This window comes from Mercenaria mercenaria, chromosome 12 (genome assembly GCF_021730395.1).
Source record: "Mercenaria mercenaria strain notata chromosome 12, MADL_Memer_1, whole genome shotgun sequence".
NCBI classification, from domain to species: Eukaryota; Metazoa; Mollusca; class Bivalvia; order Venerida; family Veneridae; genus Mercenaria; species Mercenaria mercenaria.
The window spans coordinates 26,909,215-26,928,112 of NC_069372.1; the positions used below are offsets into that span (position 1 = coordinate 26,909,215).

Consider the following 18,898-nt stretch of genomic DNA (forward strand, 5'->3'; position numbering starts at 1 on the left):
GTCCTAGGGACCTGGTTCTAGTGCACGACACTCGGTCTCATGATGGTGAACAATTGTGCCAAGTTACATCAAAATCCCTACATGCATGAAGAAGAAATACACTGGACAAAGTCATTCTTGAATTTGACCTTTGAACTCTAAGTGTGACCTTGACCTTAGACCCTAGGGACCTGGTTCTTGCGCAAGACACTCAGTCTCATGATGGTTAACAATGGTGCCAAGTTTCATCAAAATCCCTCCATGCATGAGAAGATATGCTCCGGACAAAGTCTGTGGATGCAATTGCCAATTGCCTGCCAGGGGCATTCCCATAATATGTGTTGTTTTTCAAACGGGTGTATAAAAAGTAGATTAGCATAAACATCTCATAAAAACATATGACCTGAAGGTAAAATAACTATGTTTAAAATAATATTGTGAAAACGCATCAAGTTACTTGATATCAACAAGAGTTCCATGATGGCACTATATTGTTCATTAAGTAGTACCATTGCTCTTAAAATGATAAGATAAAGACAAAGATCACATAGGCATACACATTACAAGAGGGTCATGATGACCCTGGATCACTCACCTAAGAAATACGAGCTACATGTTGCAAATGTCAAACTTATGATTTTTAGAAATTTTTTGGAAGATTTTCCGATGTACAATCAAGTAACCCCTGGGCGGGGCCAATTTTACCCCGAAGGTCATGATTTCAACAAAGTTTGTAGAAATCTACTAGGCAATGTTACATATCAAATATCTTAGATCTAGGCCTTCTGGTTTATTTTTAGCAAATTTATGAAGTTTTCCCTATGTAAAATCAAGTAACCCCTGGGGCTGGGTCAATTTGACCCTGGGGGTTCAAGATTTGAACAAATTTTGTAGACGTCCACTAGGCAAGGCTACATGTCAAATATCTAAGCTCTAGGCCTTCTGGTTTATTTTTAGAAAATTTTAAAGATTTTTCTATGTACAATCAAGTAACCCCATGGGGCAGGGTCTATTTGGTTTATTTTTAGAAAATCAAATATCTTAGATCTAGGCCTTCTGGTTTATTTTTAGCAAATTTATGAAGTTTTCCCTATGTAAAATCAAGTGACCCCTGAGGCGGGGCCAATTTGGGGGCTTCTAGTTTTTGAGAAGAAGATTTTAAAGTTTTTCCTTCTGGTTGCCATGGCAACCAGAGTTCTGCATGGAATTCAATTCTTTGAACAATTTTTGTAGAGCTTCACCCAAGGAACATTCATGTGAAGTTTGGATGAAATTGGCCTAGCGGTTTATGAGGAGATGTCATTTAAAGTAAAAGTTTATGGACAACGGACAAAGGACACCGGACACCGAACAGTGAGTGATCCTAATAGCTCACCTTGAGCCTTTGGCTCTGGTGAGCTAAACAAGAGGGCCATGATGGCCCTATATCGCTCACCTGTTATCACTGCACTTGAGGACAAGAAGGTCCTCAGAAAAAATATCTAAGTCCACAAAGGACAGGAACAACAAAGAGAAGAAATTTAACCAAAAAGAAAAACAATTCTTACAAGGTACAGATATGTCAAAATACACCTAAAAATTGGAGGTACCATTCATGTTGTACCACAGAAAAGTGGTCTCTGTTTTTCCCTACGGCCAATAATAAATAAGTTACTAAAAATAAGCTATTTATAGTAACATAAAAGGGAAGTAATTAAAAAAAAAATTATTGTAAGTGAACAAAAGAAGGATCTGGGTGGTTTTCAAAATAATGAAGCAAAAGTGTGACATAGGGGTTGAAAATTCAAACTTATTTCTTATGGTGGTCACCTATTTTTTATTATAGCAAATACTTCATATTTGAAGGAAATAACTTTGGGGAAGTGTTGAGAAATGCCAATCAGAAAATATTTCAGCCTTTAATTCAAAAGTTCAGTGAATTTCCAGTAAGGTGGGTGATAAATGTTGCATGGTTTTATGACAAGGAAATATGTATAACAGTAATTTTTTCAACATAAATGATAAGTAATGGGTATATGTGTATGGTTTGAAACTTATTTAATCATATGTTTGTGGACATTGGTTTTTAAAATCACCCTTTCTGCACAAATTGACATGAAAATAAACTTTACCTAGAAAAGTTGTTGCTGAATGCAAAATAACTATCATATAATTATAAAACCAACTTTTTTTCTGACATGTTGCATGTTTATAAACCACATGCCAAATTTCAAGAATGTCCAATAATTCTAATTTCTAGAATTGTCTACTCAAAAATTGAGTTATTTTAAAGATGCACAGGGGACACATACTGAAGATCAGTGTAATATTCATCCATTATTAGTTTTCTATTCATAAAAAGACTATTGGTAATAAACTTTAGACAAATATTATCAAAAAATAGTTTAATCCACAAAATAACTACAAAATTGAAAATTTTCACTACAAAAACATGAAAATTCAACAAAATGTAATGCTTTTAAATGAAAAATAAGTGACTTTATACATAACTAACACATTGAAATCATTTAATTTACATGAACTGCTTATTCATATTAGAAAATGACAAAATACCATGCATGATAAAAAGCAATAGTAAAATTCATACATACGGTACTTTATAATGTTACTAAAAAGGGTGCACAGGGGACAAATTGTATCAAAATATTTATTCATAGAATATGTTCATGGTAAGTAAAATTCTTTTAACTACATAATATTTACTAGTGAACATTTACATATTTAGGTAAACTTAAGAGCTTAAGAAGCAATAAAATTGATGTTTCCACTTTTAAACTTGAAAATTGGCAACTTCGGAAAAAAATGCAAACAATGAATTTTTAATTGTCCAGGGTTTCTTATATAATGCTAAATTATCAAGTAATGCCTAAATTTTGCATACACACTGCTAAGAATATAGAAATGCCACCACAAATTACAGTAATGCTATGATAATTGATATATGTCAAAAAAAGGGTGCACAGGGACATCACTTTTGGCTTTGTGAATGTTTAACAGTCAGTAATATGTGAAGTTGAAGGCTGCTTTTGTGTCTGTTGTAACTCACTTTCAAGGAAAATAAAGTAAAATCCCATTTTATTAAAAGAATAAAAGAAATCTGACACTTAACAACTGAAAAGGTGCACAGGGGACATTTTTAGGTGTATAGACATTCATCAAGTTTCTGAGAAAGTCGATTTATTAAAGAAAAAAATCATACTGTGTCTTCACAGCTGAAAGGATAAAGATCTTAGAAAAACATTAAGACTTTAGAAAAGTAATAGGGTTATGAAATTGTAGTGTTCAACATTTAAATTTAGTATTTTTTTCACTATTTTTCATGAAAAGGGTTCCATCACAAGATGTGAAATATTGGTAACAATAAGATGTAGGTAATGAAAAGAAGTATTTTATTTAAATGTGCAGAGTTTAAGTTACATTAAAAAGCCAAAGCTGTAACAATAAATCATGGTTTTAAAAAGTAAACCTCAGTTGAAAACTATATTTCATGTAAAATGTCACACTTTTTTGGGTGCACAGGGGACAAAATTAGCTATATAATTTAATATAACTTTAAAACTGCTTGAGCCATCAAGATAAAATTGCACACATTTATTGAGTACATTGATTTGGATACATTTTGCTCCAAAACACATTCTAAAACTGAACTGAATTGAAGTAAGGTGAGAGAGAAGAAAAAGCTTCATTATTTTGAAAACCACCCATCTGCCAAATAAATCTGTTGACATAAATGAAATTTCAGATCAGTATCTTCATTAGTTACGGAGATATACCCATTTTAATTTGAAATAAAGGGAGGTAATTTGACATAAAATCAGTCCATAGTTATCTACCCTGATTGGCTCAGTCCAACTAATGACAATAATGAAATTTCAAATAAGTCCTATATGTACTTACTAGGGATGGGAACGAATACTGAAATCAATATTCGAATATTCGGTTTGCCATATTCGAATATATTCGAATATTCGGTTAGTTTTAATGGAAGCTTTAAATTCTTATTCTCGAATACGGCCGACTGCGGATGAAAACCGATTCTGCTGATGGTCTGAAACGTCGTACAAAATATTGTGAAAAGATCGACAATATCTACAAGTTTGGTATTGTTTTCGGAAAAAAAATTCTACAACTTGTTACATAAAACAGGCGCCAATAAAAATGAACCAAAGATAAAAAGATATCACATTTACGCCTAATACAAACTGTTAATCCGTAGCGATGACCCCAGGTAATTATGCATTGCAATTTTCTTGTTAATTGGACATCTTTTGACATGCATCTGACACATTGACGCCTGTTGCAAACTGTTAATAAGTAACGATGGCCCCTGCCAATTATGCATTGCTATTTTCTTGTTAATTGTTAATTAATCTTTTGATACGTGATAAACTAACATGACATGGTTTTATTCTTTAGAATTAGCATGCTCATATTGCCCAAAATCAATGATACTTATTTTGTAAAAAAAAAAATATACAATAATTTACGAATATTCGATTTGATTTTCATATTCGAATATTCGACCGATTTTCTAATATTCGAATATTCGAACATTCGTTCCCATCCCTAGTACTTACTGATATAAATCCATTTTGATTACAATCAGGGGAGGTAATCAGATATAAAATAACTCTGGAACCTTGGATTGGATCTGATTTATCATGGAATCCAAGAATTATTGTTGTTGAAAATATTTTGGAAGCTTGTATCAAATAAAACCATAAATGAAGTATCTATATGGCTGCAAAAGCCAAAATAGCCAATTTTGGACATTTAAGGGGCCATAACTCTGGAACCCATGATGGAATCTGGTCAGTTCAAGAAAGGAACCAATATCTTGTGGTAATACAAGTTGTGTGCAAGTTTGGTTAAAATCAAATCATAAATGAAGCTGCTATTGTGCAGACAAGGTCAAAATAGCTAATTCTGGCCCTTTCAGGGGCCATAACTCTGGAACCCATTAAGGGATCTGGCCCGTTTAAAAAAGGAACCGAGATCTTATGGTGACACAAGTTTTGTGCAAGTTTGATTAAATTCAAATCATAAATGAAGCTGCTATTGTGCAGACAAGGTCAAAATAGCTAATTTTGGCCCTTTTAGGGGCCATAACTCTGGAACCCATAACGGAATTTCACCAGTTCAAGAAAGGAACCATGATCTTATAGTGATACAGGTTGTGTGCAAGTTTGGTTAAAATAAAATCATAAATGAAGCTGCTATTGTGCAGACAATGTTAAAATAGCTAATTCTGGCCCTTTCTGGGGCCATAACTCTGGAACCCATATTGGAATCTGGCCAGTTCAAGAAAGGAACCAAGATCTTATGGTGATACAAGTTGTGTGCCAGTTTGGTAAAAATCAAGTTATAAATAAAGCTGCTATTGTGCAGACAAGGTCAAAATAGCTAATTTTGGCCCTTTCAGGGGCCATAACTCTGGAACCCATAATGGGATCTGGCCAGTTCAAGTAAGGAACCGAGATCTTATGGTGATACAAGTTGTGTGCAAGTTTGGTTAAAATAAAATCATAAATGAAACCACTATCGTGCAGACAAGAAATTGTTGACGCACGCACGCACGGACTGACGACGGACAAAGGGTGATCACAAAAGCTCACCTTGTCACTATGTGACAGGTGAGCTAATAAAACCATAAATGAAGTCTCTATATGGCTGCAAAAGCCAAAATAGCCAATTTTGGACCTTTAAGGGGCCATAACTCTGGAACCCATGATAGAATTTGGCCAGTTCAAGAAAGGAACCAAGACCTTGTGGTGATACAAGTTGTGTGCAAGTGTGGTTAAAATCAAATCATAAATGAAGCTGCTATTGTGCAGACAAGGTCAAAATAGCTAATTTTGGCCCTTTCAGGGGCCATAACTCCGAAACCCATTATGGGATCTAGCGGGTTCAAGACAGAAACTGAGATCTTATGGTGACACAAGTTTTGTGCAAGTTTGATTAAATTCAAATCATAAATGAAGCTACTATTGTGCAGACAAGGTCAAAATAGCTAATTTTGGCCCTTTCAGGGGCCATAACTCTAGAACCCATAAAGGAATCTAACCAGATCAAGAAAGGAACCAAGATCTTATGGTGATACTAGCTGTGTGCAAGTTTGGTTAAAATAAAATCATACAAATGTAAATGAAGCTGCTATTGTGCAGACAAGGTCAAAATATCTAATTCTGGCCCTTTCAGGGGCCATTACTCTGGTACCTATAATGGAATCTGGCCAGTTCAAGAAAGGAACCAAGATCTTATGGTGATACAAGTTGTGTGCCAGTTTGGTAAAAATCAAATCATAAATAAAGCTGCTATTGTGCAGACAAGGTCAAAATAGCTAATTTTGGCCCTTTCAGGGGCCATAACTCTGAAACCCATAATGGGATCTGGCCAGTTCAAGAAAGGAACCGAGATCTTATGGTGATACAAGTTGTGTGCAAGTTTGGTTAAAACAAGAGGGCCATGATGGCCCTATATCGCTCACCTGTTATCATTGCACTTGAGGACAAGAAGGTCCTCAGAAAAAGTATCTAAATCCAAAGGACTGGAACAACAAAAGGGAAGAAATTTAACCGAAAAGAAAAAAAAATCTTACAAGGTATAGATATGTCAAAATACACCTAAAAATTGGAGGTAGCATCAATGATGTACCACACAAAAGTGGTCTCGGTTTTTCTCTACGGCCAGTAATAAAAAAGTTACTAAAAATAAGCTATTTATAGTATCGTAAAAGGGAAGTAATTAAAAAAAAAATATTGTAAGTGAACAAAAGAAGGATCTGCCAAATAAATCTGTTGACATAAATGAAATTTCAGATCAGTATCTTCATTAGTTATGGAGACATACCAATTTTAATTTGAAATAAAGGGAGGTAATTTAACATAAAATCAGTCCATAGTTATCTACCCTGATTGTCTCAGTCAAACTAATAACAATAATGAAATTTCAAATAAGTCCTATAAGTACTTACTGATATAAATCTATTTTGATTACAATCAGGGGAGGTAATCAGATTATAAAATAACTCTGGAACCTACGATTGGATCCGATTTGTCATGGAATCCAAGATTTATTGTTGTTGAAGATATTTTGGAAGTTTGTATCAAATAAAACCATAAATGAAGTCTCTATATGGCTGCAAAAGCCAAAATAGCCAATTTTGGACCTTTAAGGGGCCATAACTCTGGAACCAATGATGGAATCTGGCCAGTTCAAGAAAGGAAGCAAGATCTTGTGGTGATACAAGTTGTGTGCAAGTTTGGTTAAAATCAAATCATAAATAAAGCTGCTATTGTGCAGACAAGGTCAAAATAGCTAATTCTGGCCCTTTCAGGGGCCATAACTCTGGAACCCATTATGGTATCTGGCTGGTTCAAGAAAACAATCAAGATCTTATGGTGACACATTTTTTGGTGCAAGTTTGATTAAATTCAAATCGTAAATGAAGCTGCTATTGCGCAGACAAGGTCAAAATAGCTAATTCTGGCCCTTTCAGGGGTCATAACTCCGAAACCAATAATGGAATCTCACCAGTTCAACAAAGGAACCAAGACCTTATGGTGATACAAGTTGTGTGCAAGTTTGGTTAAAACAAGAGGGCCAAAATGGCCCTATATCGCTCACCTGTTATCATTGCACTTAAGGACAAGAAGATCAAAGAATCATAATCCAGATCAATCAAAAGAATTATGAGAAAATATAGTTGAAATTTTCTTAAAGCTACTTCAAATACAATTATTTTCAAATCAGGCCAGTAGTTTTATGCCCAAAGGATTACATCGAGCAAAATTTTGACTGATGAAGCCCAAAGGACAGGAACAACAAAGCTGCTATTAAGCCGAAAAGGTCAAAATGGCTAATTTTGGCCCTTTCAGGGGCCGTAACTCTGGAACCCATTAGGGGATCTGGCCCATTCAAGAAAGGAACCAAGACCTTATAGTGACACAAGTTCTGTGCAAGTTTAATTAAATTCAAATAAAAAATGAAGCTGCTATTGTGCAGACAAGTCAAAATAGCTAATTCTGGCCCTTTCAGGGGCCATAACTCCGGAACCCATATAGGAATCTAATCATTTCAAAAAAGGAACCAACATCTAGGTTCGATACAAGTTGGGTGCAAGTTTGGTTAAAATCAAATCATAAATGAAGCTGCTATTGTGCAGACAAGGTCAAAAAAGCCAATTTTGGCCCTTTCATGGGCCATAACTCTGGAATCTGTTGCGGGATCTGGTAAGTTCAAGAAAGGAACCGAGATCTTATGGTGACACAAGTTTTGTACAAGTTTGATTAAAATCAAATCATAAATGAAGCTGCTATGGTACAGACAAGGTCAAAAAAGCTAATTTTGGCCCTTTCAGGGGCCATAACTCTGGAACACATAATGGGATCTGGTCGGTTCAAGAAAGGAACTGAGATCTTATGGTGACACAAGTTTTGTGCAAGTTTAATTAAATTCAAATCATAAATGACGCTGCTATTGTGCAGACAAGGTCAAAATAGCTAATTTTGGCCCTTTCAGGGGCCATAACTCTGGAACACATAAAGGAATCTGGCCAGTTCAAGAAAGGAACCAAGATCTTACGGTGACACAAGTTGTGTGCAAGTTTGTTTAAATTCAAATCATAAATGAAGCTGCTATTGTGCAGACAAGGTCAAAATATCTAATTCTGGCCCTTTCAGGGGCCATAACTCTGGAACCCATGAAGGAATCTGGCCAGTTCAAGAAAGGGACCAAGATCTCACGGTGATACAAGTGGTGTGCAAGTTTGGTAAAAATCAAATCATAAATGAAGCTGCTATTGTGCAGACAAGGTCAAAATAGCTAATTTTGGCCCTTCAGGGGCCATAACTCTATAACCCATAACGGGACCTGGCCGGTTGAAGAAAGGAACCAAGATCTTATGGTGATACAAGTTGTGTGCAAGTTTGGTTAAAATAAAATCATAAATGAAACCACTATCGTGCAGACAAGAAATTGCTGACGCACAAAAATAGCAAATTCTGGCCCTTTAAGGGGCAATAACTCTAGAACCCATGATGGGATCTGGCCAGTTTTTGAAAGGAATTGAGATATCATGCCAATACAAGTTTTGTACAAGTTTGATCAAAATTGCTTGCAAAATGTTGTCTCTATCTTGTTCACAAGAAATTGTGGACGGACGACGGACGATCACAAAAGCTCAACCTGTCACTATGTGACAGGTGAGCTAATAAAATCATAAATGAAGCTGCTATTGTGCAGACAAGGTCAAAATAGCTAATTTTGGCCCTTCAGGGGCCATAACTCTGAAACCCATAATGGAATCTGGCCAGTTCAAGAAAGGAACCAAGATCTTATGGTGATGCAAGTTGTGTGCCAGTTTGGTAAAAATAAAATCATAAATAAAGCTGCTATTGTGCAGACAAGGTCAAAACAGCTAATTTTGGCCCTTTCAGGGGCCATAACTCTGTAACCCATAATGGGATCTGGCCAGTTCAAGAAAGGAACCGTGATCTTATTGTGATACAAGTTGTGTGCAAGTTTGGTTAAAATAAAATCATAAATGAAACCACTATCGTGCAGACAAGAAATTATTGACGCATGGACGGACGCACGGACTGACGACGGGTGATCACAAAAGCTCACCTTGTCACTAAGTGACAGGTGAGCTAATAAAATCATAAATGAAACCACTATCGTGCAGATAAGAAATTGCTAACGCACGGACGCACGAGACGCACGGACGACGGACGAAGGGTGATCACAAAAGCTCACCTTGTCACTATGTGACAGGTGAGCTAAAAATCATCAGGATAAACAGTTTCTTGTAACAGACCCTTTTGACCTATGGGTTACGTACTAGTCAGGGCCAATATCCAAACTAAGTTTGAGGGTCCTAGGCTCAAATGCTGCATTTTTGTACTAGTATGACTATCACTTACTCTGGAAGATATAAATTACATTTAAAACCAATCTCATTAGATGCTGCTGAGGTATATTCATATACATAAGATAAAGGGAAGTAATTTGTCATGAATTCAGTCAAAAGTTATCAACCCTGATTGTCCAAGTCCATCTGATGGCATAAATGAAATTTCAAATCAGAATCTGTATTGGTTACCTAGATACACCCATTTTAATTTGAAACAAAGGGAGGTAATCTGACATAAAATCGGTCCATAGTTATCTACCCTGATTGTCTCAGTCCAACTTATGACAATAATGAAATTTCAAATGAGTCCTATAAATACATACTGAGATAAATCCATTCTTTATTAAAATCAGGGGAGGTAATCATGTATGGGTATATGCATGTAGAAGAGTACAAGCCTTTACAACTGGTGTAGGCTATAAGGCTGAAAATATGGCCGAATTGTGCACTTTTTGAAGAGTTTGGAACTTTATCTGATACAATACTATTATCTATAATGAAACATTTTAGATGTAGAACCAAACTCTACCAAGCCTATTATTGTAAATAATAAGGGTTAGAGTTATGCCCTTGAAATCATTTATAAAAGATATTAGTATACAACTCCCATCATGCACTTTTTATGAAATACAAATATCCCATCATTTTAAGCAAAATGTATTTCGGAGGAAATTATTAATCAGTCTGGGTGCTAAGAAATTAAATAAATATGCATATATGAGAGTTATGGCCCTTGAATTTGTAAAAATTATAGAAAAATTGGACAACATTAATTTTTATGGTACAATTAAAGTTTGATTTTTGGATAGTTTTGTTCAGCTATCTTTCCGAAAACGATGTTGTAAATAGTAAAGGACATGCTAATTAGCTGTGAAACCCTATTTTTATGCGCCCATTCTAAGGAGAGTATATTCTTTGTTTTTCAGAAGTCAGCCGGTCTGTCTGTCTGTCTTTTAATATGTTGACCGGTTTTAGGATGATAACTCAAGAACCCTTAAACCTAGGATCATGAAATTTGATAGGGAAGTTGGTAATAACCAGAAAATTGGTTTTTACTGATTTTGGTCAGTAGGTCAAAGGTCAAGGTCACAGTGACCGGGAACAGTTAAACACTTTCTGGATGATAATTTGGAAACGCTTGGACCTAGAATCACGAAAATTAACAGAAACGTTGATCATGACCAGCAGATGACCTCTACTGGTTTTGAAGTCAGTAGGTCAAAGGTCAAGGTCACATTGACGAAGAACAGGTATACTGTTTCCAGATGATATCTCTAAATGTTTGGGCCTAGGATCTTAAAAGTTTATTAGGAGGTTGGTCATGACCAGCAGATGATCTCTGTCAATTTTGAGATCAGTAGGTCAACATCACAGTGATCCAGAACAGTCAAACAGTTCCTTGACGATAACTTGAGAACACTTAGGCCTAGAATCACGAAACTTTATCGAGTGGTTGATCATGACCTACAGATGACTCCTATTAATTTTGAGACCGATAGTTCAATGGTCAAGGTCACAGCGATCAGGTACAGTTGAACCCTTTCTGAATGTTAACTTGAGACCGCTTAGATCTAGAATCACGAGATTAACGAAACCTGATAGGGTGGTTGATCATGACCAGCAGAAGACACCTATTGATTTTGAGATCAGCAGATCAAAGGTAAAATGTCACATTAACCCAAAAAAGTAAAAATATTTTGTCTTATAACAAGAGAATACTTTGGTCTAAAGCTTTGTTCAATATTTCAATCTGTCTGTCTGTCAGTCTCTATACACTGCCATTATACACTTATATCAGATTCTTGCCTTCAGCACCATTATTTCAGTTTTCTTTCCTTCAGAAATATCCAGCAATTTGTCCTTAGGGTCAATAACAAGTTTAAACCTTGAGATCAAGGTCAGATGTGAATAAAGGAAAATAAATTATATCAACACAATTATTAGCCATAAGCTCGTCACCATTACAAATCTTTAAGATGTTCCCTTAATGTTATCTTACCGTTTGCAGGACCAGAACATGATTCTAAAAAGATCTAGCCATTAAACAAAACAATACTATTCCCGTGACATTTGAAATTCAAGTTAATCAAGGAGTCAAAGGCAAAATAACCCTGTAGTATCTGCTAATCTGCTAATGTAAAGTATAAAATGTCTTGTTATAAAAGAATATGTCAAAACCTTTGTCTCCATTCATGCATATATTGAGCTTAATGTGAAAACGATTGTCATTGGGATCTACAAAACAAGTAGTCAGGTGATTAGAGGAGGGGGGAGGGGGTATGGCCCTTGCATTTATTCACATTCTTTATATAGTCTTTTACCGGTTACCATGGCACAGTGGTTAAGGCGTCCACCTTGGGATCGGGAGGTCGAAAGAGGATGTTTGTCATGGTACTCGTTCCGAAAAAGCTGGTTCACGAGTCGCGAGCTAGTTAGATGAATGGTTACGGACTTCTATCCGCCTGGCCCTTGGCAAAGTGGTAGGAGTTGGGAGGCAATTGGTATGCACACTAAAGCGAAAATGTCAAAATGTCAAAGAAGGAGGGATATGTTGTTTTGCAGATGTCGTTGGTCTGTTGGTCGGGCGGTATGTAGACCAATCCGTTTCTGGATGATAACTCAAGAATACTTGGGCCTAGGATCATGAAAGTTGATAGGGAGGTTGGTCATCACCAGCAGATGACCCCTATTGATTTTGAGATCTGTATTCAAAGGTCAAGGTCACAGTGACCCTGAACAATTAAACTGTTTCCAGACGATAACTCTAGAATGATCTGGCCTAGGATTATGAAAGTTGATAGGGATGTTAATCATGACCAGCAGATAACCCCTATTGATTTTGAGGTCAGTATGTCAAAGGTCAAGGTCACAGTGACCATGAATAGTTAAACGGTTTCCGGATGATAACTCAAGAACGCTTTGGCCTAGGATCATGAAAGCTGTTAGGGAGGTTGGTCATTTACAGCAGATAACCCCTATTGATTTCAAGATCAGTAGGCCAAAGGTCAAGGCAACAGTGACCAGGAACAGTAAAACTGTTTCCAGGTGAGAACTCAAGAACACTTGGGCCTAGGATCCACAAAATTGATAGGGAGATTGTTCATGCCCAGAAGATGATCCCTATTGATTTTGAGGTCATTAGGTCAAAATTCAAGGTCACATTGGCTAGGAACAGTTAATCTGTTTCTGGAAAATAACTTGAGAACGCTTGGGCCATGGGTCATGAAAGATGCTAGAAAGGTTCATTATGACCAGCAGATGACCCCTATTGATTTTCAGGTCAGTAAGTCAAAGGTCCAGGTTACATTGACCCAGAACATTTAAACCGTTTCCAGACAATTACTTGAGAACACTTGGGCCTAGGAACATGAAAGTTGATAGGGAGATTTTTCATGCCCAGTAGATGATCCCTATTGATTTTGAGGTCATCAGGTTAAATTCAAGGTCACATTGACCAGGAACAGTTAATCGGTTTCTGGGCGATAACTTGAGAACGCTTGGGCCAAGGGTCATGAAAGATGCTAGAAAGGTTCATCATGACCAGCAGATGACCCCTATTGATTCTGAGGTCAGTATGGCAAGTCAAGGTCACACTGACCCGAACAGTTAAACCCTTTCCGGATGATACCTTGTGAACACTTGGGCCTAGGATCACGAAACTTAATAGGGATGTTGATGATGACCAGCAGATGATTTTGAGGTCAATAGGTCCAAGGTCAAGGTCACAATGAACCAGACCAGTAAAACTTCTGTTTTGCTTACAGTGAACATATAATTTTTGTTCCTTGTGCAATTACTGAATGCATCAAAGGGGGGCATTTCGAATTCAACAAGCTCTTGTTTTAAATAAAACTTGTTGTTTTGTATTCAGCCCATTAAACAATTTCATTTTGTCAATGATTAGATAGACTCGTCTTCAATTATTCTGCGATATAAGTAATTATTTTAATATGTCATCAGGTGTAAAGGCTGTCGTTGATTTATCTATGATGGCTTTGAGGATGTTTCGTGGAGTTGCACTGGCATGCGCGCAGTTTATGCAACACGTTTCTTTGTGTTGTCCTGGCATATACCTCAAATATCATAACAAAATTCTGAAAGTGTGTGTGTTGTTTTGGTATGAGTGCCACCTGATAAAACGAAACTGATAAAGATACATAGAACTTGACATATAGATACATTTAATTTCGTATTTAAACAGAGAGCTCAAGTAACAGAAAACTTCCATACATTTGATGGATTCTAAAACTGTTGGTGGGAAAGTGTTTCTTTCTTTTTGCAGTGAAGAGAGAACGTCCGGTAAGAGGACTGTACTGGTTCTTCTTTGCGTGTATCATAGCTATACACTGGACACGTTTAAAGAACCAGACTGTCTATTCGCAAAAAACTAGGTTAAGTAAACCGGACAAGCCTGTATCTAAAAGGGACTTCTCTATCTCACTCTTCAAGGAGCTTTTTCTCACACTGTGGGGTCAGATCGCTCTGTGTCTGTACTAGTAGAGAGTACTGAGGATGAATTTTCCGCCCTGCTAGGCTGCGTTTGTGCTATGTAAAGCGTCTTTGAACATGTTTAACATGAAAAGGGCGCTATATAAATGTGTTACAATAATAATGATAATAATATAATGTCATCCGGTTGCTCAAACTTACTTATCAATTACTTATCAAAGTTTCCAGCTAGATGGAAAAAACAATTACATTTTTACAGAAATATTCTATAATGAAATTGGAAAAGAATGACACAAACGCGATGAATGGCAAATAACATCACGTTGTAATCGACTCACTAGGGACATATCTAGCTAATTACTACCTTTGTACCTGTAAGAAATGGCAACGGTTTAATTTTTCGCAATAGGTTATAATGTACTGAATGTCTCCGCTACTATTTACAATGTAAAATGACAATGCAAACCATTTTCTTGTCAGCATGTCCATTCTTATATTTTTTGTGAGATAGCCCTCGTCTTGAAAGTCTGTCTATAGACAATCAGTAAATAACAAAAAAAATTGGGTTTTCCATAATGTGGTGAAACCATGGTCACGAGACTGAGATACATGATAAAATGATAATATTGCGTATGAAGACATCAGCAGGTAGATACATTCACTTTCATTCTACCCTGCAGGTTCTACACAAACATAGAACAATATAACCTTACGTAGTTTTAAATCATCTACAGACATTCAAGTATAAGTACAGCTTATATCTGACATGAAAATTACATTTACTAGACCGGAAAATAGCACTATATACTGACATGGACTACTTTCAGTGTGACCACAGAGGCAGAATCAGCGAATTACTACCTTTGTTCCTTATCTGAACACTTTCTTGAGAATCTGCACTTTCTTTTGAGTTTGTAACAAACTCTTAAAGCTCGCTTTGACGTTTTGCCTTATTTCATATGAACGTCTTATTGGCTATCATCTGCATGCTTTTTTATAGTATTATTCAATATTTACAAATGAATACGTGCATACTAGCAATGAATACAATTTGTCACGGTCCAGTTGCTTTTGTCATAAGCTTCTGAACATTGTATGAAAAAACTGCAATGAAACTGTCAACTAAAAAAGTTTCAAATCAATCCACTTATGTCCTCATTAACATTTTATCCACTTTTATGTTAATTCTAGTTGGCACGGCTCCAACCTTAATTTTTACATGAATTGTTACAAAATAAGTCAATGTACATGCAGAATTGCTTAAATCAATGAAGTTCGACACGCTCCAATAATTTTGCAACAAGTACCAAACAAATTATATGTGTCGCGTCTGCATTTAAAAGACAAATATTTGTACAAAATATTTTTAGACTTAAGCAAAAAAAAAAAAAGTTATGACAAGTACAATGAAAATCTCCATCGGTAAAGTTTACTAAAAACCGGCCTATATTTCATAAAATAGTTCATACAGCGATGGGTTCTACATCAGAATTGCAATATTATGATACAATACGCAAGGATCATTCAAAATCAAAACACTTCTAAAAAGTGCACAATCATCTGGCTTATAGCCTACACTAAACAGTATATTAGAAAAGTATTCATATTGATAAACGTTCTTACCATGGAAGACATAAATAACATTTCAAACCAATCTCATTAAAAGCTGCTAAGGTATATTCATTTACATATACTAGATGCCCATGGGCAACATGTCGAGCCCATCAGCTGTCAAAAGGACTGGGAGTTGCACACGACACACTGTCGCATTGAGGCAAACATTTTTGCAAAATAAACAAAAATTATAAGTCCACACAAAAATCCTGGCCAGTAGAGATAGGTCAAAACACACCTCAAAATAAGATGTAACATGCATGTTGTACTACAGAAAAGTGGTCCTGATTTTTCCCTATGACCAGTAATAAAAAAGTTACAATAAAAGCTATTTATAGTAACAACAAAGGGAAGTAATTCTAGGTTCCTTCTTGCGCATGACACTCCGTCTCATGGTGGTGAACATTTATGCCAAGTTACATCAAAATCCCTCCATGCATGAAGAAGAAATGCTCCGGACAAATTTGTCATTCTTGTATCCTTTGACCTCTAAGTGTGACCTTGACCTTAGACCTAGGGACCTGATTCTTGTGCAAGACACTCCATCTCATGATGGTGAACAATTGTGCCAAGTTACATCAAAATCCCTCCATGCATGAAGAAGCAATGCTCCGGACAAAGTCGTTATTGAATTCGACCTTTGACCTCTAAGTGTGACCTGACATTTGAGATAGGAATCTGGGGTTTGCGCAGGACACTCCGTCTCACTGAGGTTAACATTCATGCCAAATATAAACAAGATTGCTCCTTGCATGTCAAAGTTATGGTCCGGACAAACAAATCCGGACGGACGCATGCATGCACTGACGCACACACGCACATACACCGAACAGCCATTTGGACAACTATGTCTTTGCTTCCGCAAGTGGGCTCGACAAAATTTGTCAAAAAATTCAGTCAATATGTATCTAGTCCAATTCCATCTGATGGCATTAATGAAATTTCAGATCAGTATCTTCATTTGTTACAGACATATACCCATTTTAATTTGTAATAAAGGGAGATAATTCGACATAAATCAGTCCATAGTTATCAACCCTGATTGTATCAGTCCAACTTAAGACAATAATGAAATTTCAAATGAGTCCTATAAGAACTTACTGATATAAATCCATTTTGATTAAAATCAGGGGAAGTAATCAGATATAAATAAGTGCATATTAAGTTTCAAAACCAATACCATGAATAGTTATAGTATACCTTTCTGCTGCCTCTGTAAAACTGTTTTCCTTTAGGGCAATCATACCTTCCAAAACAATCCCCTCAACACTGTTCCCAACTACACAGGTCTGTTAAACATATATACATTCTTGCATAAATCTTAATAATAACCATGACCTTTAAATAGTAACTAATGCCTTTTAATAGTAACCATGGCCTTTTAACAGTAACCATGACCTATTAATTACAACCATAACTTTATAATAACAACCATGTCCTCTAGGTCATAACTATGACATTCTAATAGTAGCAATGACCTTTTGATAGTAATATTGACTTACGATGTTTCAATAGTAATCTTGACCTATTAACAATAATCATGACCTTTTAATAGTAACCATGACCTTTTAATAGTTATCATGACCTTTAAAAATGTTTCAACAAACAGACCATGTAATAAGACAGATCAAGAGGTGTCAATGATACTGAAATTTGTTCAAGTTTGTATATCATCAAGTAACACAAGACTTACACCCTTAACATCAAGTATTCCACAAACAGTAACAGTTACAAACCTTTGCTTTTTCAATCTCTCCCTGCTTCAAGTGCAAATGTCCTTTCATTAGAGTAACAATATCAGAACTGGCATCTAGCTCCTGTAGCATAATAATAATAAAAGCAAGTTTTTATCATAGTTAAACAATTCTGGACCTCAAACACAAACTCATACTAAAGCAGGGGAAACCTTGGCTCCAAAAACTACCTTAAATATAAACTGTTCAAATAAAGAACTACAACAATTTTTAATATCAATCTTTACCATTCAAGTTACAATTGTTTTTCTTTTGTTTACGTTGGGTTTAATGTCACACTGACACATGTTATAATTTTTTTATTTTTTTTATTTTATTATGTCATATGGCAACTTTACAACCCTTGATGGTGAAGAAAGAACCCATGTTCCCCTTCAGGCAATATTTTAGGCAGGATTGGTAGAACTACTGCCCTACAGTATGACAGCTACATGGCTTCCTCACATTATATAGTGCAAACAAGAGCTGTCACTAATGGTGACAAATGCCCCCGCAGCACCTTGACCTTTGACCTGGTGACCCCAAAGTCAGTAGGGGTCGTGTACTCAATAAGTACCATCAGCATGTGAAGTTTGAAGGTCCTGGGTGCAGTTGTTCGCGAGTAAAGTGCCTTCATGCAAAAAGTTAATGTTGTGACAAACGAACGAACAAACTAATGAACGGACGGACAGTTGAAAACTAATATACTTCCCTTAGGGGGCATAAAAATGCTTCAAAACTATAGAGTTTAGAAGCAAATGATTTGAAACTAATAATCTTAGACTGATAGATTTTTTTTTTTTTTTTAGTTTCAGATATCTTACATTTTCAATGGTTTCCATAGCAACAGAGAGTGATAATTTGTCTCCAACAGCAAGAAGAGCATTCACTCTTAATAAATGGAAGCTACTTGTAATCTCGGAACTTGGCCTGGTCAGAATACGGTCTTTTCGCTGCAGCAGTTTCAGCCCTGTAATTGTAAAAATTGACTAATTTAAATATCAATACTTACACAGATCATTCCCACACTAAAATGCAATGTATGTTTTAAGAACTTTTATTAACATTAAAATGTATATGTGATATTAACAATGCTGGACACAATTAATTCTGCCTTTGTGACCAGTGTAAATCATGATCAGCCTGCACATTTGTGCAGTCTTATCAAAATCTGCACTGTTCGCCATTCAGTCAGTATCTTTTTGGTAAG

At 36.0% G+C, this 18,898-nt stretch overlaps 1 protein-coding gene across 2 annotated transcripts in view; it reads right to left on the reverse strand.

Moving 5' to 3' along the window:
* Positions 1-18,898, reverse strand: part of LOC128547287 (tetratricopeptide repeat protein 37-like) — a 77,303-nt gene that overhangs the window by 43,488 nt on the left and 14,917 nt on the right. For both annotated transcript variants that reach the window (XM_053519514.1, XM_053519515.1), the window contains exons 11-13: positions 18,513-18,658; positions 17,692-17,772; positions 17,156-17,244 (exon numbers count right to left, since the gene is read on the reverse strand). In XM_053519514.1, coding sequence (XP_053375489.1) covers positions 17,156-17,244; positions 17,692-17,772; positions 18,513-18,658 — 316 coding nt within the window. The remainder of the gene's footprint in view (positions 1-17,155; positions 17,245-17,691; positions 17,773-18,512; positions 18,659-18,898) is intronic.